This window comes from Balearica regulorum, chromosome 22 (genome assembly GCF_011004875.1).
Source record: "Balearica regulorum gibbericeps isolate bBalReg1 chromosome 22, bBalReg1.pri, whole genome shotgun sequence".
In the NCBI taxonomy this organism is placed as follows: Eukaryota; Metazoa; Chordata; class Aves; order Gruiformes; family Gruidae; genus Balearica; species Balearica regulorum.
Window position 1 is genome coordinate 6,973,026 of NC_046205.1, and position 19,540 is coordinate 6,992,565.

At 46.7% G+C, this 19,540-nt stretch overlaps 1 protein-coding gene across 2 annotated transcripts in view; it reads left to right on the forward strand.

The window, feature by feature from the left end:
- Positions 1–19,540, forward strand: part of CSMD2 (CUB and Sushi multiple domains 2) — a 302,970-nt gene that overhangs the window by 212,689 nt on the left and 70,741 nt on the right. For both annotated transcript variants that reach the window (XM_075773922.1, XM_075773923.1), the window contains exons 26-34: positions 822–1,024; positions 2,766–2,957; positions 5,448–5,586; positions 6,106–6,293; positions 13,251–13,445; positions 14,378–14,494; positions 16,667–16,780; positions 16,904–16,999; positions 19,133–19,336. In XM_075773922.1, the coding sequence (XP_075630037.1) occupies positions 822–1,024; positions 2,766–2,957; positions 5,448–5,586; positions 6,106–6,293; positions 13,251–13,445; positions 14,378–14,494; positions 16,667–16,780; positions 16,904–16,999; positions 19,133–19,336 (1,448 nt within the window). The remainder of the gene's footprint in view (positions 1–821; positions 1,025–2,765; positions 2,958–5,447; positions 5,587–6,105; positions 6,294–13,250; positions 13,446–14,377; positions 14,495–16,666; positions 16,781–16,903; positions 17,000–19,132; positions 19,337–19,540) is intronic.

Genomic DNA, 19,540 nt, shown 5'->3' on the forward strand with positions numbered 1-19,540 from the left:
GCCAGGAGCAAATTTTCTGATCTGAGTGCAGGTAACAAAAATCAATGCATTTTATCAGTAGATGCTGGCTCTTGACAATAAGCTGCTCCTTGCAGGGTACCAGGAAAAGCAAAAGGACAGCCAAGGTTGTTGCTGTGTGCAGCGTAGGGACAAGGTATGAATTGGATGCATATACGCAAGTTGTCTGAACGGACCCCAGCACATTTTCTGCTAATTCTGTTTTTAGAATAAGTTTCTCAAGACTTCTGTGTTTGTGTGTTACAGAGCTCAGTGAAGCTACGGACACAGTCCCATCCTCCCCTTCACAGCCCCTGTACCTCTGCTGCAGGTTTCCGTTATGTCCTTGCCGGAGCCTTTTGTCTGTGACAGCTACTCATGGCAGTGTCTGAGCACCTGCGGTGTAAAACCGACTGCGATATTCTGGCTAGGGACATTGCCACTGCCCACGATGGGCTTTTGGACCTTTACCTTGTTCCTCAACATTTTTAGGAGAGATGAGTAATTTTGTTTCCTCAGGAGAGAATACTAGAAAGGACCCAACTTTTCAGAAAACATTAGTATCCGTGACTCAGTGGGGTTTTTATTTATGGATGTGTTTTATTAGGGAGGCACGTGACTAAGAGACCTTGGGTTTTACAGACAGACAAAGTTTGGTAGAGGGCTAAAGTTCTTTGTCCAAGCTGAGTTGCAGATAACAGGAGAGAACACGTTCCTTGCGGGCCAAACTACCTTAGGTTGGTACCAATCACATTTCTAATCCTTTCAGGAAAAAAAGCAGAGCTCACTTTGTGGTCTGACTTCCAGTTCATTTTGCCACACAGGCTCCACTTCATGGTTTTCCACACCGAGGAGTTCCACGACGTGCTGAGGATCTGGGACGGTCCGGTGGAGAATGGCATCCTCCTAAAGGAGATGAGCGGGTCCGGCTTACCCAGTGATGTCCACAGTACTTTCAACTCTGTCATCCTTCAGTTCAACACTGATTTCTTCACAAGCAAGCAGGGCTTTGCTGTTCAGTTTTCAGGTAGGCTTTACGTTGCTTCCTCAGCATTGTCCAAACCTGGCTTTGCTGATAAGTGATTTCAGGTCTATCTGCAAAGTGTACCGGTGGTGAGCAAATGACATCATACTGAACACGATAGCAGGAACCATGCAAGCTTCCAGCCATCTGTGCTCTACCACATTTGGGTGCAGTCTCTGCAAATAGAGAAAACTCTTGTATTTTGTCCTTGCAATGCAGGTGGATTCTGTGCTCCCCTCTGCTACACTCACCTTCACAGTGGTGAACTTGGCAGGGAGATGTAGAGCTGTGGAATACACAAGAAGGCAATACAGATATTTTCCACCACGTTCCCACAGGGGTCCCTTAGAGACGCCAGTGTGCAGGGAACTCTCCCCAGGTGATCTGAGAGCTGAAAACCAAGTCTATTTAAAATCCCTCAAATTGGATCCCCGGAGATGCGGATCACAAAAAGTTTTATCGGCTGTATGGATGTCATTGCTAGCAGCAGCACTACATGTAATGCAACTGCGGTCTGTCATTGCCTGGGTCCTGGTGGCTGTTACCTAAGACTTGGCCTTGCAAACACGTTAATTTTGATTATTTTAGGGTACTACATTTCAGCGTTCACACAGATGTTTCCAGGATGCAGGCCTCCACTGACATGCCCAGTAACCAACCAGCAGATGCCTGTTTTGGAGCTGGTGTGCGTGGTTCACGTGGGAGAGCAGGCCAGCTCTTCGGGAAGAGTTTCTGCTGGGTACAAGACCTTCTGAGATGACCGAGGCAGAGGGAGAGCTTTGTGTCTCCGAGCACAGCTCTGTCTTTCTCTTCCTTCGCCAGGCTTGTGTCTCAGCCTGCCGGGGACAACCGGAATGGGCTGTAGCTTGCTTATCTTCAGTGGCACAGAGCGGGGGGGATTTCCCTTGGCTCGTTTAAGACGAGCTTGCTCTACACTGCTGTGGTGTACTAGACTGTCATCACCTGAGCAGGAAATAAGCTCTGCTCCGCTGTCTGATACGGAGCTGGTCTTTACTGGATGCTTCTGCTCAAAGCCTTTGTTCACAAGGTGTGACTAAGTCGTCAGACCTAAGCTCAGAAGTATAGTTTTGGATCTTGTGAACTTTAATGATCTATATAAGCTTGCAAAACTTCTATTACTCCAAGGACTTTCCGTAGTGTTAAGTAGTTGTAGTGTTGACAGCCCTTGAGCTCGGTCAGCGGTGAAGCCATGCTGCCTGCCCCCAGCTGAGGGGTCATCCCGTGCCTCAGGGGGACGCAGCAGCGAGACTGGGGGGAAACACGTGCGTTTCTGAAAGGTCAGGCTTGATGCTTCACAGGGCTAAAGGCTAAATCGCTCTGCCACTTCGGAGAAGTGAAAAGTGCTAGCAGATTAGTTTGTTTTGCAGCATGTGTCTGACACAGAATTCTATAAAAATGCCATGTAAGATCAGTGGATGTCTGGACTTATTAAGTAAATGTGCGTGTGCACAATTATACGTCAGACTTGCACTCTGTGTAGTGCACTTGAACTCGCCGTTCCCCAGAGCCTTTACCAGCTGGAGTGGCAGATGCTCAGTGCAAAGTAAAAGCCAGTTTTTGTGTATGTGGCAACTTTAAGGGATACTGAAGGAGGAGAGATGGAGACTGAAGTTATTGCTTGGATATGTCTTTAAGGACAGAGTCTAAGTACGGGTGGTGCTGTATCTCTGTATTAATTGTAATTATATATATTAAATACATGTATATTTTTAATACCTTTCAGTTTCTACTGCCACTTCCTGCAATGACCCAGGAATTCCCCAAAACGGGAGTCGGAGCGGGGACAGCAAAGAGGCAGGCGACTCCATCGTCTTCCAGTGTAATCCAGGATATGCTCTGCAAGGGGAGGCCAAAATCACTTGTGTGCAGATTGAGAACAGATTTTTCTGGCAACCAGACCCTCCCTCCTGCACAGGTATGAACAGCGTCCATCCTCCCGGTGGGCTGCCTTCCCTGCCCTGTTTTATTGCAAGACTTCTGTATCTGAAGGGGATGAGTCCCACCTGGTTTGAAGAGGCGTATGACAAGGTGTATACGTCTCGGGTAGCTGTCTCATAGAACTACTTTTTAGGTTTATCCCCAAAGTGTCTGGGACAAGGAGAATCTAGTTCATGCTGGAAGCTCGTAGCACATAGTGCAATGCAAGCGATGATATTTAACCTGACAAGTCAAAATTAAAGGCTTCTTTAAAACTCAGGTTGGTAGAGAGGATTGGGGTCATGGGTGAATAATTTCTGCATGAGGAGACGGCAAATTCTGTCACGAGAAAGAACTATCTGACATTTTCTTTGAGCTCATATAGTAATAAAAGAAGCTCATAAAAGCGATTCCTTTTAGTATGTCCAGAACACATAAAAATAGTCATGCTAAGCACATAACAGCAATAAACATCAAATTTGCTGGCCAATTAAATGCTAGCTGCAAATTACTTATCCCGTAACCTTCATTCCTGTTTATGCACTGTTATCCCAAGCAAGAAAAATCAGTTAATTCTGTTTCTAACATCTGATTTAATGCCAGCTAGGAAGCTTCTACAGCATGCACAGGATTTATGCTCCCTGCAGGATGACTTGGTTTCTGAATGACTATCTTGATGATCTAGTGTGGCACCCTTTCAGCCTGGTGGAGACAGTCCTTTTAGTCTTCCCGGAGCTATAACTAAATCATATTGTTGCATGTCATGCCCATCTCGTCATTCTCCTGTTGAGTTTTCTTTCACACCAGGAGCTGGGCGCTCGGTCCTTTTCAGAGAAATGCAGCCGGTGCCTTAATCTTGGTGCAAGATGAATTCCCATGGGTCGTCTTCAATTTGACTTGGAGATATTGTGCTGGGTCCTTTTTGAAGTGTGGCAGTCCTGTTTTAGGAGTCAGAAGCTCTGTGAAAAAGCTGAAAGCAATGTTCTGCTCCTTCCCTCTATTCAGTGACAAAGGATTTGGAGGAATAATCAGTGGCCAGATAATATCACTTTTATAGTAACTGTGTAACAGGCTGCCTAGTTAGAGCTGAATTGGAAAACGAGGTTTAATTTAGGGCTTGGATTTTATGTTTGTATTTAGCATTTCAAATGTATTTTCACATCTTTATTGTACAACTTCGGCAGTCCCTAAACAATGTGGGCTGAACTGGAACCTCAGCTGAAACGGCCCCCAGAGGTTTGGGGTATTTGAAGTCTGTATCCTGACCCAGCTCCAAACAGCCCTGGCTTGGACCAGTTTCTAGTTTAAATCCTTTGGAGACCATGGGTGGGATTTTCAAAGAAATCAGGGGGTGTTGAACAGTCATCTCCCTTCGGCATTTCCAAAATGAATCCGTATCTTTAGTTTCTTCTGAATTTTCCCCTGACTACAGCCTGGAAGAGACATGCGCCCTAAAGGTTAAGGCAAACAGACAGAGTAGATGCTTGTGGTTCTCCCGGGTTTTTGTGCATGACCCTCAGCCAAACTCCTCGCTGTCTGTGCTGTGATCTCCTTGTCTGTCTGAGAGGGATAACAGTTCTCGGTGCCTGCAGTAGCCTGCAACTCGGCTCAAGAAGTTGCTTTTGGGCCTTGGAGAAGAGTCTCCAGTTTAATCTCTGCTGTGATCTTTACAGAACATCTGCACCACATTTTGCCGGATATCTGGAGATTCTTGTGCATTTGCAGGGCTTTATACAAGCCCACAAGCTGTACACAAATGCTCACTCCCTCATGGAGGATCCTTCCAAGATTTGTTCTGTTCTTTCTGTCCCGTGGTAGCTCATTTCCCGCTCAGTGTTTGCGTTGCTGTAGGCTGGTTGGTGCCAGACACCTGAATGTGACACAGCCTGGGCTCCCCTCTCTCGCCCCTTCCCAAATCTGGGAGGATGGAGCTGAGCATCAAGGGGAATCTTAAAGCATCAACCCTCATGAAGAGACTGCAGAAAGGCTGACAGTAATAAATCAGTCGTGAGTATTTGCCACAGTGGAAATACATGCAGGCACTTTCAGCCTTAAAAAAAGTAATAATTGATTTTTCAATCAGCTTGGCATTTAATGTGTTGGTGACTGTAATAAACACGAACAAGCCATTAGGCCCAGACAACGTGTTTTCGCTTACGTAGCAACCATCCTGACTTTGACCAAGAGTTGCCTAAATAAATGCAGCAGAAAAGCATAAAGCATCTTTCTCACATATATATCTTGTGAAGACAGTGATAGCTTCCATAGCCCTGTGTGTGTGTGTACCCTGTCTGGAATAAGCCCTCATCTCTGTTGGGGCCACTACAGGCTCTTGTAATACGTATCTTAATATCGGACAACCTTGCAAACTACCTCTCCGTCCCCTTATCTATCCCTCTCTCTCTTTTTCTCCCTTCCTGCATCTCATCTACTGTTTTTCTAAGTTTCTCTAAGACAAAGCCTCATCCCTTTGCTTGATTGCCTCCAGCTCCCTGTGGAGGTATCTTGACAGGACCGGCAGGAGTGATCTTGTCCCCGCAGTACCCGGAGCCCTACCCGCCGGGGAAGGAGTGTGACTGGAAGCTGACCGTCTCTCCCGATTACGTCATCGCCCTGGTATTTAATACGTACGTATCCGAGAGTTCTTTGGTTCCGCTTCTGTGCCTGGCTGTGGGGACAGGGAGGAGATACCAGTGGTGGGGCACTGCCTGGCCGAGCTGGGTCTGCACGGGGATCCTTTCCTCTCTGAAGGGACCAAACCCAACCCGTAGGACTGTCCCGTAGTCCTGGGTAATCTGTTCTCAGACGCTGCCTTAATTTGGGGGAGCTACATGCATTTCAACTGCAGCTCCTCTTTGACGTCCGCACGGCTTTTACAGAACACAACCACGTAACTGGTGCAGCGTGGGAAACCCCTGCAGCAACTGGCTGACGCTGCTGTGCTCCGGACTGCCTCACCAGTCCTCGGTTCCTTCCGAAAGGAACGGGGACAGAAACGCCCTGTAGGTAGCTGAGGAGCTGTTTTGGGGCAGCAGCAGCCTCTCAGCTATGTGGTTGCACGGCCCAACAAGACCGCGGTCTCTGTTGTTCTCCTGGGGCTGCTGTAGCATGCTCATACTTCAAGTGCTCTTCCTTTGGTTTTGCAGCTTCAGTTTGGAGCCCGGCTATGATTTTCTTCATATCTACGATGGACCCGATTCGCTCAGCCCCCTCATCGGAAGCTTCTATGGCTCCCAGCTACCCGAGAGGATAGAGAGCAGCAGTAACAGCCTCTTCCTTGCTTTCCGAAGCGACGCGTCAGTCAGCAACACCGGATTTGTCATTGACTACACAGGTAAGAGCGGTCCGGGGGGGCACCTGGCCCAGCTGGATTTTACCTGCACTTATTCTCAGGTCAAACCACCTACCTGAACCAAATGGGAGAAGCTCTAGACCCTGTGGAAACCTCTGTCCGGGCAGTAATCCTGCAGTCTGTTTTGCTACCACCAGAGCCAATTGAGGCATGGGAGGGAAGATGGGGAATCGGAGAGAGGGGATCCTGGAGGCTGGTAGAACAGTCAGGGTACGTAAGGTAGACAAGAGCAGCATAAAAGGACCGTTACGTGGCTGAGGATCACGTGTGGCTGCTTCTGTGTGGGGCTTTCATTAACGGAGAAGAAAGGTTTTACGTCTCTTTTTTTTTTTTTTTTTTTTTCCCCTGTAAAGAAAACCAAGGGAGATTCCCAGACAGTATATATTTATGTACAGGCTGTATTCTGTATATCTTTCTTGCTCCACACTGAATTTAAATAGTTCTCCTTAGTGAGCAGAACATGCCGCTTCATTGCAGATTTGAACTTTCAGAGTACTAGAGAGTGCCGAACTGTTAGCTGGTTATTAGGAATGCTCCACATTGCCATGGATTTAAGGTTTGTTCTTAGCGCAAGAGCAGCTTTGTCCGAGAAAAGGAGATGCAGACATACATATGCAATGTGGGATCTTGGTCTGAATTCTTGATACTGTCATTCAGGAGTGTACCAAATGATTGGGTGGCTGTATCTGCAGACGAGGATCACGGAGGTGGATGCTCAGCTCTCCTGAAATCTCTGCATTTTGCTTCACTTAAGGTTCTAAAGCATCTACATACAAATTCACTGATAATTAGGAAAATGAACAGAATTCATTCTGTTCACAGGTATCTGTGTTTGATGGAGCAGTGTGGGGTTTTTTTCTTGCTTGCTTGAGGAGGAAGTAAAACATTGTGGTGGCTTCAGCTCTAATGGTGAGAGACAGGGGCAGTGGTTAGAGTTTTTCCTGGGTGCTTTTAGCTCTCTGTTGATGGAGCAAGCTGAGAAGTGACAGACCTGGCACTGCTGTTCTGGGAGATGGGGAAAAAAAGGAAGGCTTTGGCAGAGTGTGTTCCTTGTTTGTGCATAGAGTAGGTGGAAGAATGGAGTTGTTACAAACTGTAGTTAAAAAAAAAAAAAAAAGTTCTGAAAAGCTGGATCTGATGAGCTAGGATTGTGCAGAATGGAGAAAAGGATTAAAAGCTGGGAAAAAAACAGGGCTAGAAAGAAACGGTTCTTCTGACCTGTATGGACTGGTTTGCAGTATGGGAAAAAAGCACTGATGGCTTCAGACGTACCGGATGCGTGCCACTACGAGATGTGGCTCTGCCCCCGTGGCGTGCGCTGTGAAACACCGGCTGAGTCTTGTTGGCCCATCCATGTGCTGCGGGAGCAGCAACGGCTTCTGCTGGAGAGCTGATGGGCGGCTGCCGCGGCGTTCCCTGCGTGCTCCGGCTATTCCCTCTTCCCATGCTCGGGCTCTGGTCTGTGGTTCCTGCTTTGGAATTTACCTGACCAGAGGTTAAATGATAGAGAAATGGCAATTCCTGTTAGTTATGCTGATCAGATGAGTTTCCCTCTAGCAAAGTTATGAAATAATAAGACAAAGACAATTAGTGCTGCTTAAGATTCAGGAGATTAAAAGTTCTCTGCTCTCATTAGAATTAATTTTACTGAAAATTAAGTCTTGGGTTTTCTTCTTTTCCCCTTGCTTTGTGGGCAGCCAGAAAGTAGTTAACAAATGAAATCTCATTAAATTAGGGTGGTTGTGTGATGCGTTTTTCTCCTAAACAATCCTACAGTGTTAATCGCGCCTACATGCTTCCCACAAAGCCAAACTGCTGGGAGGAAAGAATGAGGCTTTCAGTTCGCTCATTAATTTCCCCGCACTTTAAAAGGAACCTGGGATTCAAGTCGGAGAAGCAGCAGAAAATAGAACTTTGGAGAATTGAAGAAAGAAGAAAAGAAATGCAGGAGGGAGCATGTGTGAAAGAAAATCAAATCCCGAGCTGGGCTCCTTGCCGCTGTGGAATCTCAAGTACAGTTCAAAGACGCCGTCTTCTCTCAGCCATCTCGTCGTGTTTGGTCAGTGCTGCAGCCCACGCAGGCTCCTGCCCCTACAGCTCCCTGAATGCCGTATAGCACCTGCGTCAGCGGCGTGCAAAATACTGTTAATTACCAGGGGCTTTGTAGTCCTCTTTTGGTAATGTTTTGGGGAAAAAAAAGGCAAAGCAGCCATCTGTCAGTCCCTCCTTGAAATCCTGCTTCTTCTCTGGGACTGGGACTAGTGCTAGCCTGCAGCTACGGTGCGTCGGGTGAATTTCAAACAGCCTCAGCACTTCATTTGAAATTGTTTCAGGGGCAATGGCTCTTCAAGAGAAAGTTGTCCTCTGGGGCTAGGAGGAATGGAGAAAACGGAGAAAGAAGAATGAATTTGGCTTTTATTATGTCAGTTTTTGCATAGAGCGTGACAGAGTGAAGTGGCAGTGTGGCAATGCCATAGAAAGGTGTTTGAGGGCAGATCTTCAGCCGGGCAGTTGCCCAGTGTAGCTACGCAGAGAGAGCACGCCAGCAGGATTTCTGCCAGACGAACACGTATCTTTTGCTTTGCACCCGTGATGCACTGTCAGCTGTGAAGCAGAATGAAAAATCAAACTAAGGTTACTAGCAAAGAACCCGTAAGCGTGCTTCCCCCACAGCGCTTTGGTTTACTGTCCGCATAAAGCCTTGGACTGGCTCAGAGGGTCGGGGGAAATTTAAATGCAATAGTTTGGGATTTCAGCTGGGGAGGAATTTATTCTTGGGATGACTTAGCAGTAGGGAGTAGATTTCTGGGTTCAGGCTGGTTCATGAAAAGGAAGAAATGCTCTGCTCGGGCATCCCGTTTAAGCTCTGTTAAAGTTATCATAATCCTTAACAAAGTGCTTGTTTGCAACACCAGTTTAGTTAATGGTGTGGTTTCTGTGAAAGCAGGGAGCTGTGTTCGTAGCAGATTCACTTGAGCCCAGCAACTATTATTCTACCAAAGCAAAGGGATAAGTTCTTGATTATAGAATAGGAAAGACAGTTACAAAACAAAAGCTTAAACACAGGAAAGAGATGGCTTGCAGTATACCTAGAACTTATCTCTTGCTCCAGTTGTTGCTTAAGAATTTTTTTTAAGTCTCTCTGCTACAGAAGACTAAGGTTTTTAACCCGGTATCTCTACGTGCATTATCTTTTGAACCAAGATAACATTTGAGTGTCTTAGTTATACTTGGGAGATTTCTGGTTACTGAGCAACACTGGATAAGTTTCAGAAGCTATTTCCAGTTGATTTAGAAGACGCCTTGGTGTGGGGGTCTTCCATTAAGCTGCCACTGCCAGCAAATGCTACCAGAGAATGGAATCAACCGAATTCCCAGCATCAGTTTGCATTGCAGCATCTCGCAAACCACAGGTTTCATTAAGATACATTTTAGGCATTTGTACACGGATAGTTTTAAATTGAGACCACATTTTGTTAGTAGTGTAGAGGGCAGGCTAGTCGTTTGGAGAGCTTTTCCCTAATTATTTCCCCCCGTTATATTTTGTGGGTGTTGGGGACCCGTTGCCACGGACACGGGAGTGGGTCAGACTCCGTCAGTGGCTGCCTCCATCCGAGGGGAGGTTGGTGCTGAATGGGACCTGAGGTGAAGGTTTAGGTTTGGCTCCTCATGCTTGAGGCAGAGGGTAGGAAGGTGTTTCCAGGTCGGATATTCCAAAGCGAGAGGTTTTCTCACGCTTTTTAGTACTTCCTGTTTCTGTTGGGGGCCAGAAGTGAAGAGGCGTGAAATTGAAAGCAAATGAAGCAAAACTGATTACTTTTCACACTTCCAAAGGAATAAAAAAACCCAACCCAAACCCCAAGCCTTATTTCAAATTCGTTATTATTTTGCCAGAATTATTTTGCCCATCCTGAGCTTGCAAACATACAGTCAGCATCACTTGTGGGTTATTTAAGGTGGAAATTCCCCACAGAAACACTATTCTGTAAAATCCATTGCAAAGCAAGCTGTTTAAAAACATTCAGTACTATTTGCTGTTAAAACAGTCAGAAATGGGAGATGACACTTGACCCTAAAACAAGTTGCATTTGAAAAACAGATCTGTCCTTCGGAAAAGGTGGTCCAGTTAGCTGGGACGAGTCGGAGGATGCTGGGTCCGGTGAGCTGGTGTGGCAACAGCCAAGCGGCTTGGGATGCCAAAGCTGCACCTCGTCTTCAAAATCCTAATATAATTTGTCCTGTCTTCAGTACATGATGACTGTTACGAAAAAAAACACAACCCCGCAACCCTGTCTTCTAGACAATTTATCCTGGGGTTGCTTTAAGGCTTAGCTCTTATTAAAAGCTTGCACGTGCTCACAGACGGGAGTTCATGATGTGCTGGGTGGACAACTGCTCTCCGGTGAAGCTGCTCTTGAACATGCAGATGAACGTCTGACCTCCTGGTCTAGGAGCTCCTGTAGGCTTTGAGTTTTCCTTGGGAAAGGAGAGGGGAAACACAGAAAATTATGCTTTCGGTTGACTAATGAGCCAGTTCTCATGGCATTTGTGTCTTGACTCTTTTCTAAACATTTGGCAGCCTGAGTCCATGTTAATTGGGACATCAGGGTAAAGTCCTCGATTTCTGAAGTGTGAGTGAAAATAAGATGTTAATTCTAAATGAGCAAGCCATGCTGTTACTCACTTCGTAGCCTAATAAATCAAAGGCTGGGAAAGCTGTGGCTTTCCCCCGTCCCTCTACAAGTCTTTTGCTGTCACCACTCAGCCAAACACTTCCTTAAAGCTGAGCTCCTGCCTCCCTTTGTAGCCCACTGAGGATCATCGGGGCAGTTCATCTGCAGAGGAGCGTTCAGCTGGAGATACACGTAGGACTCGTGTCAGGATGCGTGGTCCTCTGAGGGGAGTGGTGTCCCTGAAGGCACGGACCCTCAAGGGAATAACGAAACAGTCAAGAATGAGGAGGACACAACCAAAGCAGTGGGGCTGTTGCTCAGCAATCAGCCACCACCCTTTTTTCAGCAGTTGACAGAGTGACTTGAGCACCGAATGTCAAGAGTTTTCAAAGCAAGAGCAGAGGCTGAGATCAAGCCCATGGCTGAGACATCTGACAGCCGGGTGGGAGGCTGATTGACAGGTTGAAGCCACATCGACTTGTTAGATGAAAGGCAGCGAGACTGCTCAAAATAACAAGAGAGGCATAAAGTGGTCAGAAGGAAGCCGTTGGGTGCAGCTTTTGTATGAAAGTGTCTAAAAGTGAATATTAGCAATTCTGAGAAATAAAAGTTTGCGGAGTGAAGAAATATTTTGGAAAAGTAGATGAAGCATTTACACTTGCAGATGGCTTGTGTGCTACAGTGGGCTCTGGGCCGTGCAACTCCACTGCTCGTCTGCAGTTGCCTGACGCCCAGGAACAATTCGTCACCTCTCTGGGCTGCGATGACCGGTCTGTACAGGAATGTTCCGTTGACTCGCAGTGATGGTAAAGGCTCGCTTCTCCAGCCTAGGGCTGATGTCTTGCAAGCATAAGGGTGCATGAGAAGGGAGTGTGTTCATCCGAGCTGACCAGCCAAGGGTTTTGCTTTCCAGTGCTGGGGCTGAAACAAGCTTTTGGGTCCTGGTTCTTACTCATTGTAACCGAGATTTCTCTGGTGTGTCTAGCTGGTGTCTGAGGCACCTACTGACAAGTGGCTTGTCCAAAATCCGTGCAGCAAGATGCTGCTAACACAGAGGAGAACCCCGGGCTTTGTGATTTATAGTTTGATGTTACAAGCGTGTGATGTTCTGCGAGGAGCATTGAGGTCAACTGTGGCTCCCAGAATAGGGAACTGGTGTTGAGGAATGGTGGCCTCACTTGTGCGACTCAGGGCAGCTGTTCCTGGTGGAAACATTTCACGTCCTTTTGCGCCCTGTTTACCTGGATCACTAATTCGTGGTACAACTGTTGTGAGAAGGAAAAGCTAATCCTATTTTTCACTGCAAACAAAGAAACAAAAGCAAGATCTGGGGGCTTTACTGTTTTCTGCTTCTTTCTCCGCCCCTTCCCCAAACACTAAAAGCCTATGATTTAATGCTTAAACACATTATAATTGTTCACAGACCCACTGCTCTCAGAAAAGCCCTCATCTTTAATGAGCAATTTCCAAATGACAAAAGAGCAGGATTAATCAAAGCCTCTAATTATATTTCATGCAGGGGAAAAAAAAAAAAAAAGGAAGGAAAAAGAAGAAAAAAGCCTTCAGAAGAAGAAGGAAAGAAATATCCAAGACCTGACAGCTCTGTAGTCTTTACTGGAATTTTCATATGTAAATGGGGTTTTTAACTCTGCAGGGCATAGTGAACAGAGAGAAGAATGTCTTCATTTTGTCTAACTGCTTGTAATCATTTTGCCATAATTGCAGCCATGCTGCACATCTGGAGAGTCAACCAGCTAGCACATGGCACGATGTGTTTCCACGGTGAGAGCAGACAGCTCTTAGACCCGGGAATGATAGGTGCCGAGGAGATAACGTGAGCAGATGTGGCCCATCTGAAATATGTTGCATGTTCAATCTGTGTTTCTGTGTCCTGGTTTGCAAAGTTCCTTCCAGCCTCTCCCCGTGCAAGAAAGGAGAGCGAGTGTAGGCAGTTCAATCAAAGCTTGGCCTCCTTGATTGGATTTTGGGTACCAGTAAACATGTGTGCGAACTGAAGCCTTCCTTCTTCCACTCTACTTGTGCTGGAGCTGAGCATCAGAAAATAGTTTGGACCAGAATCTGACCCATATAATTCCCTACATTCAGCATGAGAGAATGCTTGAAATCTAAACTCTCCAAATGTTTAGTCTTTGTGATATACTTAAGTGAGATTCCCAGCTGAGAAAAGCCAGAAAACATGTCATTGACCAAAATTTTAGAGTGGCTCTATCAGATCAGTAAAGATCTTGGCAATTTTCTCTTGCAGAAAATCCCCGGGAGTCATGCTTCGACCCTGGATCAATTAAGAACGGCACACGAGTGGGTACAGATCTGAAGCTGGGATCTACGATTACCTACTACTGTGACGGAGGGTATGATATTGAGGGGGTCTCCACGCTGACGTGTATAATTGGAGGGGATGGAAAACCCACGTGGAACAAACCTCGACCTACCTGTACAGGTAAGGCCCAAGGGGAGCAGGCGAGTAGAGAACAATCTGCCTGTTAGTTGCCAAATACTTGAGCAGTTTATCCTAATGAAAAATTTGATGCTAATTGTGCGTCGAGGTGCTTGCAGGGGACAAAGAGGGGTTTTCTCAGTGTTTCATAATTTTCCAATTTTTTTAACACACGGAGGTCAGGAAGAGCTGGCTTACACGAGGTTTCTTGAACCTTCCTTTGAGAGACAGAAAGCTGGACACGACAGATAATGTGCGCGACAAATCCTGTGTCCCGAATGCAGGGCAGGATTCAGGAAGCCACTTAAATATTTGCTTAAGCTGCCCCCTGCTAATCAAAGCCCTTAAGCGTGTGCTTTCCTGAACAGGGTCAGAGTTTATTGAGAAAGCAGAAGGTATTTTTTTTTCTTAGAGGTTCTGTGGTTATTTTGTTTTCTGGCTTAATGAGAAAATGGTTTAAATGACGGGTTTGCAGTCAGACCTTCTTAATCTGTGAAGCAAGTGAAGAGCTAGCTGCCAGTCTGGAAGAATGAAATCTCTGACTCGGAAAGGCGGAAAGGGGAGGACGCTGTTCCCGCTGGAGCTGGAGAAACGGCAAAAAGAGGAGCAGCTCATTCTGTCAGGTCCTGAGCTTTAAGGTCAGGTGGAGAGCAGTGCAAATCACGCATTAGTCTACGCCACCATACAGGGCATCCCTTAGCCTTGCCGTGGTCTTGGTAATTAAATGTGAAGCAGGCATGAACTCGGGTTAGGATAAGCCTTATTTTTCTTAATAAGAACTTGCAGCGAGAGCTGCAGTGCCTGAAGCGTAGAATCGATCGTGGCTGGGGGCAGCTGACACTGCACAGCACCGCAGCGCGTGGGCGGATCTCGAAGCAGCAGGAGAAGGGCCGGTGGGTCCGGGCTCCGTGATCCCGTCTGACTTTCTCTTACAGCACCCTGTGGCGGTCAGTACACGGGCTCGGATGGCGTCGTCCTCTCTCCAAATTATCCCCAGAACTACACCAGCGGACAAGTCTGCTTGTACTTCATCGTGGTGCCGAAGGACTACGGTATCATTTTTGGATGGTTTTGGAAAATCTGTCCTACTGTCTGTGCAACTCTCTTCTTTGGGTTTTGTTTTTTTTTTTCTTGAATAAAGCAGTAAAATAAGTGCATATATAAATGGTGAAAAGGGAGATTGGAAAATAGTAAGTGGCACTGTTGGATGCTATTTATACTTTGTTGTAGTCAGTAAGGATAGTGGAAATTTTCTGAATTTCAAAATCAATCAAAAGTGAGGGGACAAAAACAAAACCTAACAAAACCCACCATCTTGTGGTTGCCCTTCCAGTTCCTGCACTATATCCAGTCGCAGATTTGAAAAATCAGCAAAAAATAATTCATGGTGATTAATGCTAGCAGCAGACTCAGAGGACCTCTGAGAGTACAAAATGTATTTACCGTAAACACATGCTAAGTGTGGTGCTAAATAATCTGTCTGCTCAGAGAAGCACATAAATATATAGTTTTGTGGATGTGCAGCTATGGTACTTAGGACAAATTTTTATTTTTAAATGACGTGTAAATTAAATTTTAACAGTAGATCCAAACAAAAGCCATATCCATTTCAACAGACCGTTGTTCTTTTTATAGACTCCAGTGCTGCTTAATTTTGGTCAGAGCTTGAATACAAGAATGATTGACGTTCTAGAAACCTTTGAGGCAGCTAGTGGGATATTAGTATTGGTTAACATATTTTCTTGTTCGAAGGGAATTTAAAGTTCTCAGGGAGCACTTGCACTGACAGCTCTGGCAGGTGAAGGTCTCTAAATTCTGTTATTTGATAGTGCTTCTCAGTGCACGGTATTGATCTGGTCAGCCCCTATGGTCTCTTCGGTTGTTTGTGATTTCCTTTGCTAAGATAGCAAGGTGTGAAGTAAGGATCAGACGTCGGTTATAAGCTCCTTTCGCTCGCATTGCCCTTCTGCCTGTGTGCCTCTGGGTTACAGCCGAGTTCTGGATCTAACCGGTGAAACGCTGCACCGCTCTCGTACGCCTCTTAACCTGTTTCAGTAGAGCTGATCTTGATATTTTCTTAAAACCAGAATAACGAGAGGGCTAGACAGTCCTGATCTGCAAGGCTGACATTTGCCTATGGTAGGATGACAGCTAAATTAGTTGCTCTTCTCCACCTGCCTCCTTTCAATAGCTTCATTAAAAACAAGCAGGAAAACCATTAGTAGTGAACGTTACACATTTCCCATCTCCTTCGCTTCTCAGATTCTGTGTACAGCAGGCATCAGGGTGCGCTATCGTCGCTTTTTCAGTGTTCCCAGCATCAAAGCTGTGCTGGAAACCTGAATGTGCAGGAGACAAATGTCGTAGCTTGGTGGATGATGAATTTCACAGCAAGAGACCTCTCAGCTTGTGAAGCTGCTACTGGGCACTTGCAACTTGAAAATGCAAAGCTAGGAGAGGAGACAAAGGGGAGAAAAAAAATCTTCCAAGTACAGATTTGGGAGGAAAAAACCTGTTATTATATCCTAAAAAATAAAGGTGAATAACTAAAGTCTCTTTGCTCTAACTAAAAAACTGCTCTGATCCTCTCATTATGATTTTCTCCCTCCCGTAAGCTCTGCCAGCTCCTGGGTGCAGTGACGATGTGCGCGGTAACACCCAGAGCACTGCACGGCTCCCTCGCTCGCAGTCGCTGTAGACAGGCTTAGGGCTGACTGTTAAGAAAATCGTGAGTGTCCTCTCTCCCTAGCAGTCATCCTCCCTGACCAGGGAGGTTCAGTCTCGAAAGTTAAGTTCTTCAGGACAGGGATTGTTATTTTGTTCAGGTTTTGTACAATGCCTAACCCAACGGGAGCCTGCTTCGTGACAGAGGTTCAATACAAATAATAAATAATAATTATCAGTTGCTGAAATTATATACCTTGTGTTATGTAGGCAGGCAAATGGGATGATTCATAAAAGATTCCCTTTTGGCCTGTGAATCAGTGTTAAAGCGTACTGGCAAGTGAACACGGGGGAGGCTGGTTGCTGCTTCTGTTATGCCTACTTTGTGGATAAATAAAGGGCTCCCATCTTCCAGGGCTGTCAGTCAGGCCCTCTTTACCTCTGCCAAGCTCCTGAAAGAAAAGCAGCTGCAGCGCCTCGGCTCCGGGCCCTGGCTGTGTGGGGCGGGCAGCGCGGCTCGTCCCGCCGCCCGCCCCGACCGGCGCTCCCTCTCTTGGCAGTGGTCTTCGGGCAATTCGCCTTCTTCCAGACGGCGCTCAACGACGTCATCGAAGTCCACGATGGCCCCAACCAGCACTCCCGGCTCCTCAGCTCCCTCTCGGGCTCTCACACAGGTAGGGGACGTGTCCCTGTGGCTGCTGGGAAAAGCGAGATAAAAATACAGCCTGCCGTTTGACACGGTGCTCTGAGCAGCCTGTTTGCATAGCTACTGCCGTAATCTCTCTCTCCTCCTCCAGGTGAATCGTTACCGTTAGCTACCACCAACCAGATTCTCATCAAATTCAGTTCCAAGGGTCAATCTACAGCCAAAGGTTTTCATTTTGTCTACCAAGGTGAGTACAGTTGTGTCCCGGAGATGTTCCCAGGTTGGTCCCGAGATAACGGCCAGAACTCCAGTGATGTTGTGCAGCGTCCTGGACTGCTTCTGGTGTCTGCGGGTCACTGCACGCCTCCTGTCCGGCCAGGAAATATCACAGGAGATTATTCTGGTAGCAGTGAACTTGCTGCCTGGCTCCTGTAGGTACTTCGTGTTCAGACCTTCCCTTTTCACTCTGCCTCAACCCTGGCACGTCCCAGGATTAGTATCAGAAGTGTCTCGTTGAATCGTGCCCCGAGTACACAGCAAGTTCTTGAGATCTATACCCGAGCAATTTCTCCCACGGGCGTTTTAGCACATTTCTCAGTGTAAGCAGCTGAACAGTTGTCTAGCAACTCTGTAAAATCCTTCCTCTCGGCGTGTCGTAGCTTAGGTCTCCTGCTGTCAAGCTTTTGCCCCTTGATCCTTTCAGTAACAGCTTGTGCTGCATCGGGTGAGTCCCACTTAGGGATTTGAAAGTAGTAAATGGAAAGTGATGCACAGAATAGTGGGAAAACAGAAGGGCTTTCTCACCCACATGCTTTGTCTGGTTGTCTGTGGTTCAGCCAAGCTTTTTCATGCACATGACTGTAAAGTGGGGACAGGCAGCAGGGCCAACCTGTGCCTTCTCCGGGGTGAAGTGAAGCGTGGTTTGGATTTTGTAGTATCCAGAGATCTGTTCTCTTCAATTTCTGCCTAATTATTGTAAAACAACTGTAGTTCTGATAGTAATCTTTAAAGATTTCAGCAAAGCAAAGGTTTTGATTAAATCAGTAAAGATTACCTCCTCCCCCCTGCACGCTGATTATGAGCTGCACACTCTTCAGCGATTACTGCATGGAAAGCCCGAGTTACAAGAAAGAGCTGGCCCTGGTTTTGATCCGCCTGGCCAGGCTCTCATGGCATTTACTCTCATTTTTACGCAAACGAGGAGTTCCCTCTCCCAAAGCCTCCCCCGTTCCGTGGTGCACGTGTGCGGCCGGTTCCCCCGAGGTGAAGGAGCCGGAGCCTGCAGCAGCGTGTTGAAAGCGGAGCTGCGGGGTCGGGCACCCAGGCTCGCTTCTGTCCCTGGTTTGGGGAGAGGCCAAGCACATGCTGGTCGGTCGCAAACGGCTGAGCTGGGGTTATCTGAGCAGGGGTACAGATCTGTAAGTCTTTGGGCTGTCTTGGATTAGTCCAAAGTAGCGCATCATCAACACTGGATCCTTTCTGCCTCTCCGTTCCCCTCCCCAGACCGCTGACACACGTCGGACTTCAGCTTCTTGCTGATCATCTTGCGTGATGCCTTTGACAGTGGGTTTGACATTCATCTCTCTGAATCAAATTAAAATCAAACAATATAGCTAATGTGTTCATCATCTCCACAGTTTTCCCTTCCCAGCAACTCAGGCATTAAACACTAATAAATTGTAAAGCAACTCAGAGGAAAATACAAATTGATTTCCTCCTCAGCAGTAGACATTTCTTTGACTCGTTTTTCCCTCGCTTATCTGTCAGACTCTCCATTTCTTTCTTTGACTGTTGTTTCCAGTATTGAACAGGAGCGCAGGCAATTTCAACAGTTGGCAATGCAGCATCACAACTTAAATTCCCCTTTTCTTTCTCTTACCCTTCCCGTCATGAAGAAGATTGTTTAAAATTGCTGTCCTTTATGGTAATGAGGCCAAGCGAGCTGAGAAACACTGAAGGGTTTTCTGCTGAGGCTCTAGCTTTATGTGGCAAACCAGCTTTTTGGAAAGTCGTTGCTGAATGCCTTGGTTTCCCTATTTAGAAATGACCTTTCTGATGTGATTATAAGTACTCTGAAGGCAAACAGTCTCATCTTAGCAAGCACGCGTGGTTCTGTAACGTCCTAGCTGCTTTTATTTCAACTATCACTTCAATTCACTGAAGTTTAATGAAACGTTATTTCTTTTTCTTCTCAATGCTCTCTTTGGATTCAGCCGCTCTCTGGGGTTTAGATATAATCAGATTCCTGTGTTGTTTTTAACGGATCTTTAACTTGGCACTCAGTATTTCCAAAATGTTTGCTCTAACCGTGTTTCGTTTTGTTTTTTTTTCCTTTGTAATTGCGCTCTCACCTGCTGGTTTCTCCTGTCCGCAATGCCAGCGGTTCCTCGGACCAGTGCCACCCAGTGCAGCTCGGTCCCGGAGCCTCGCTACGGCCGGCGGCTGGGCAGCGATTTCGCGGTGGGGGCGGTGGTGCGGTTCGAGTGCAGCGCTGGCTACGCGCTCCAGGGCTCCCGGAGCATCGAGTGCCTCACCATGCCCGGGGCACTGGCCCAGTGGAACGTTTCGGTACCCACCTGCGTGGGTAGGTATCTTTGGGTTTGGGGGAGGAAAAGACAAAATGGGTCGGCAATTTGTGCTAGAAAAAGAAACTCCATCCTTTGGGATGGTTTAAAAAAAACCCCAACCAAACAATAACAAAAAACCCCAAAATACCAACAAAAGAAAACCCCGTATTTCATACTTCTCAGATACAAAAGCCAGAGCTGCCTATGAGCAAGGGAATGTT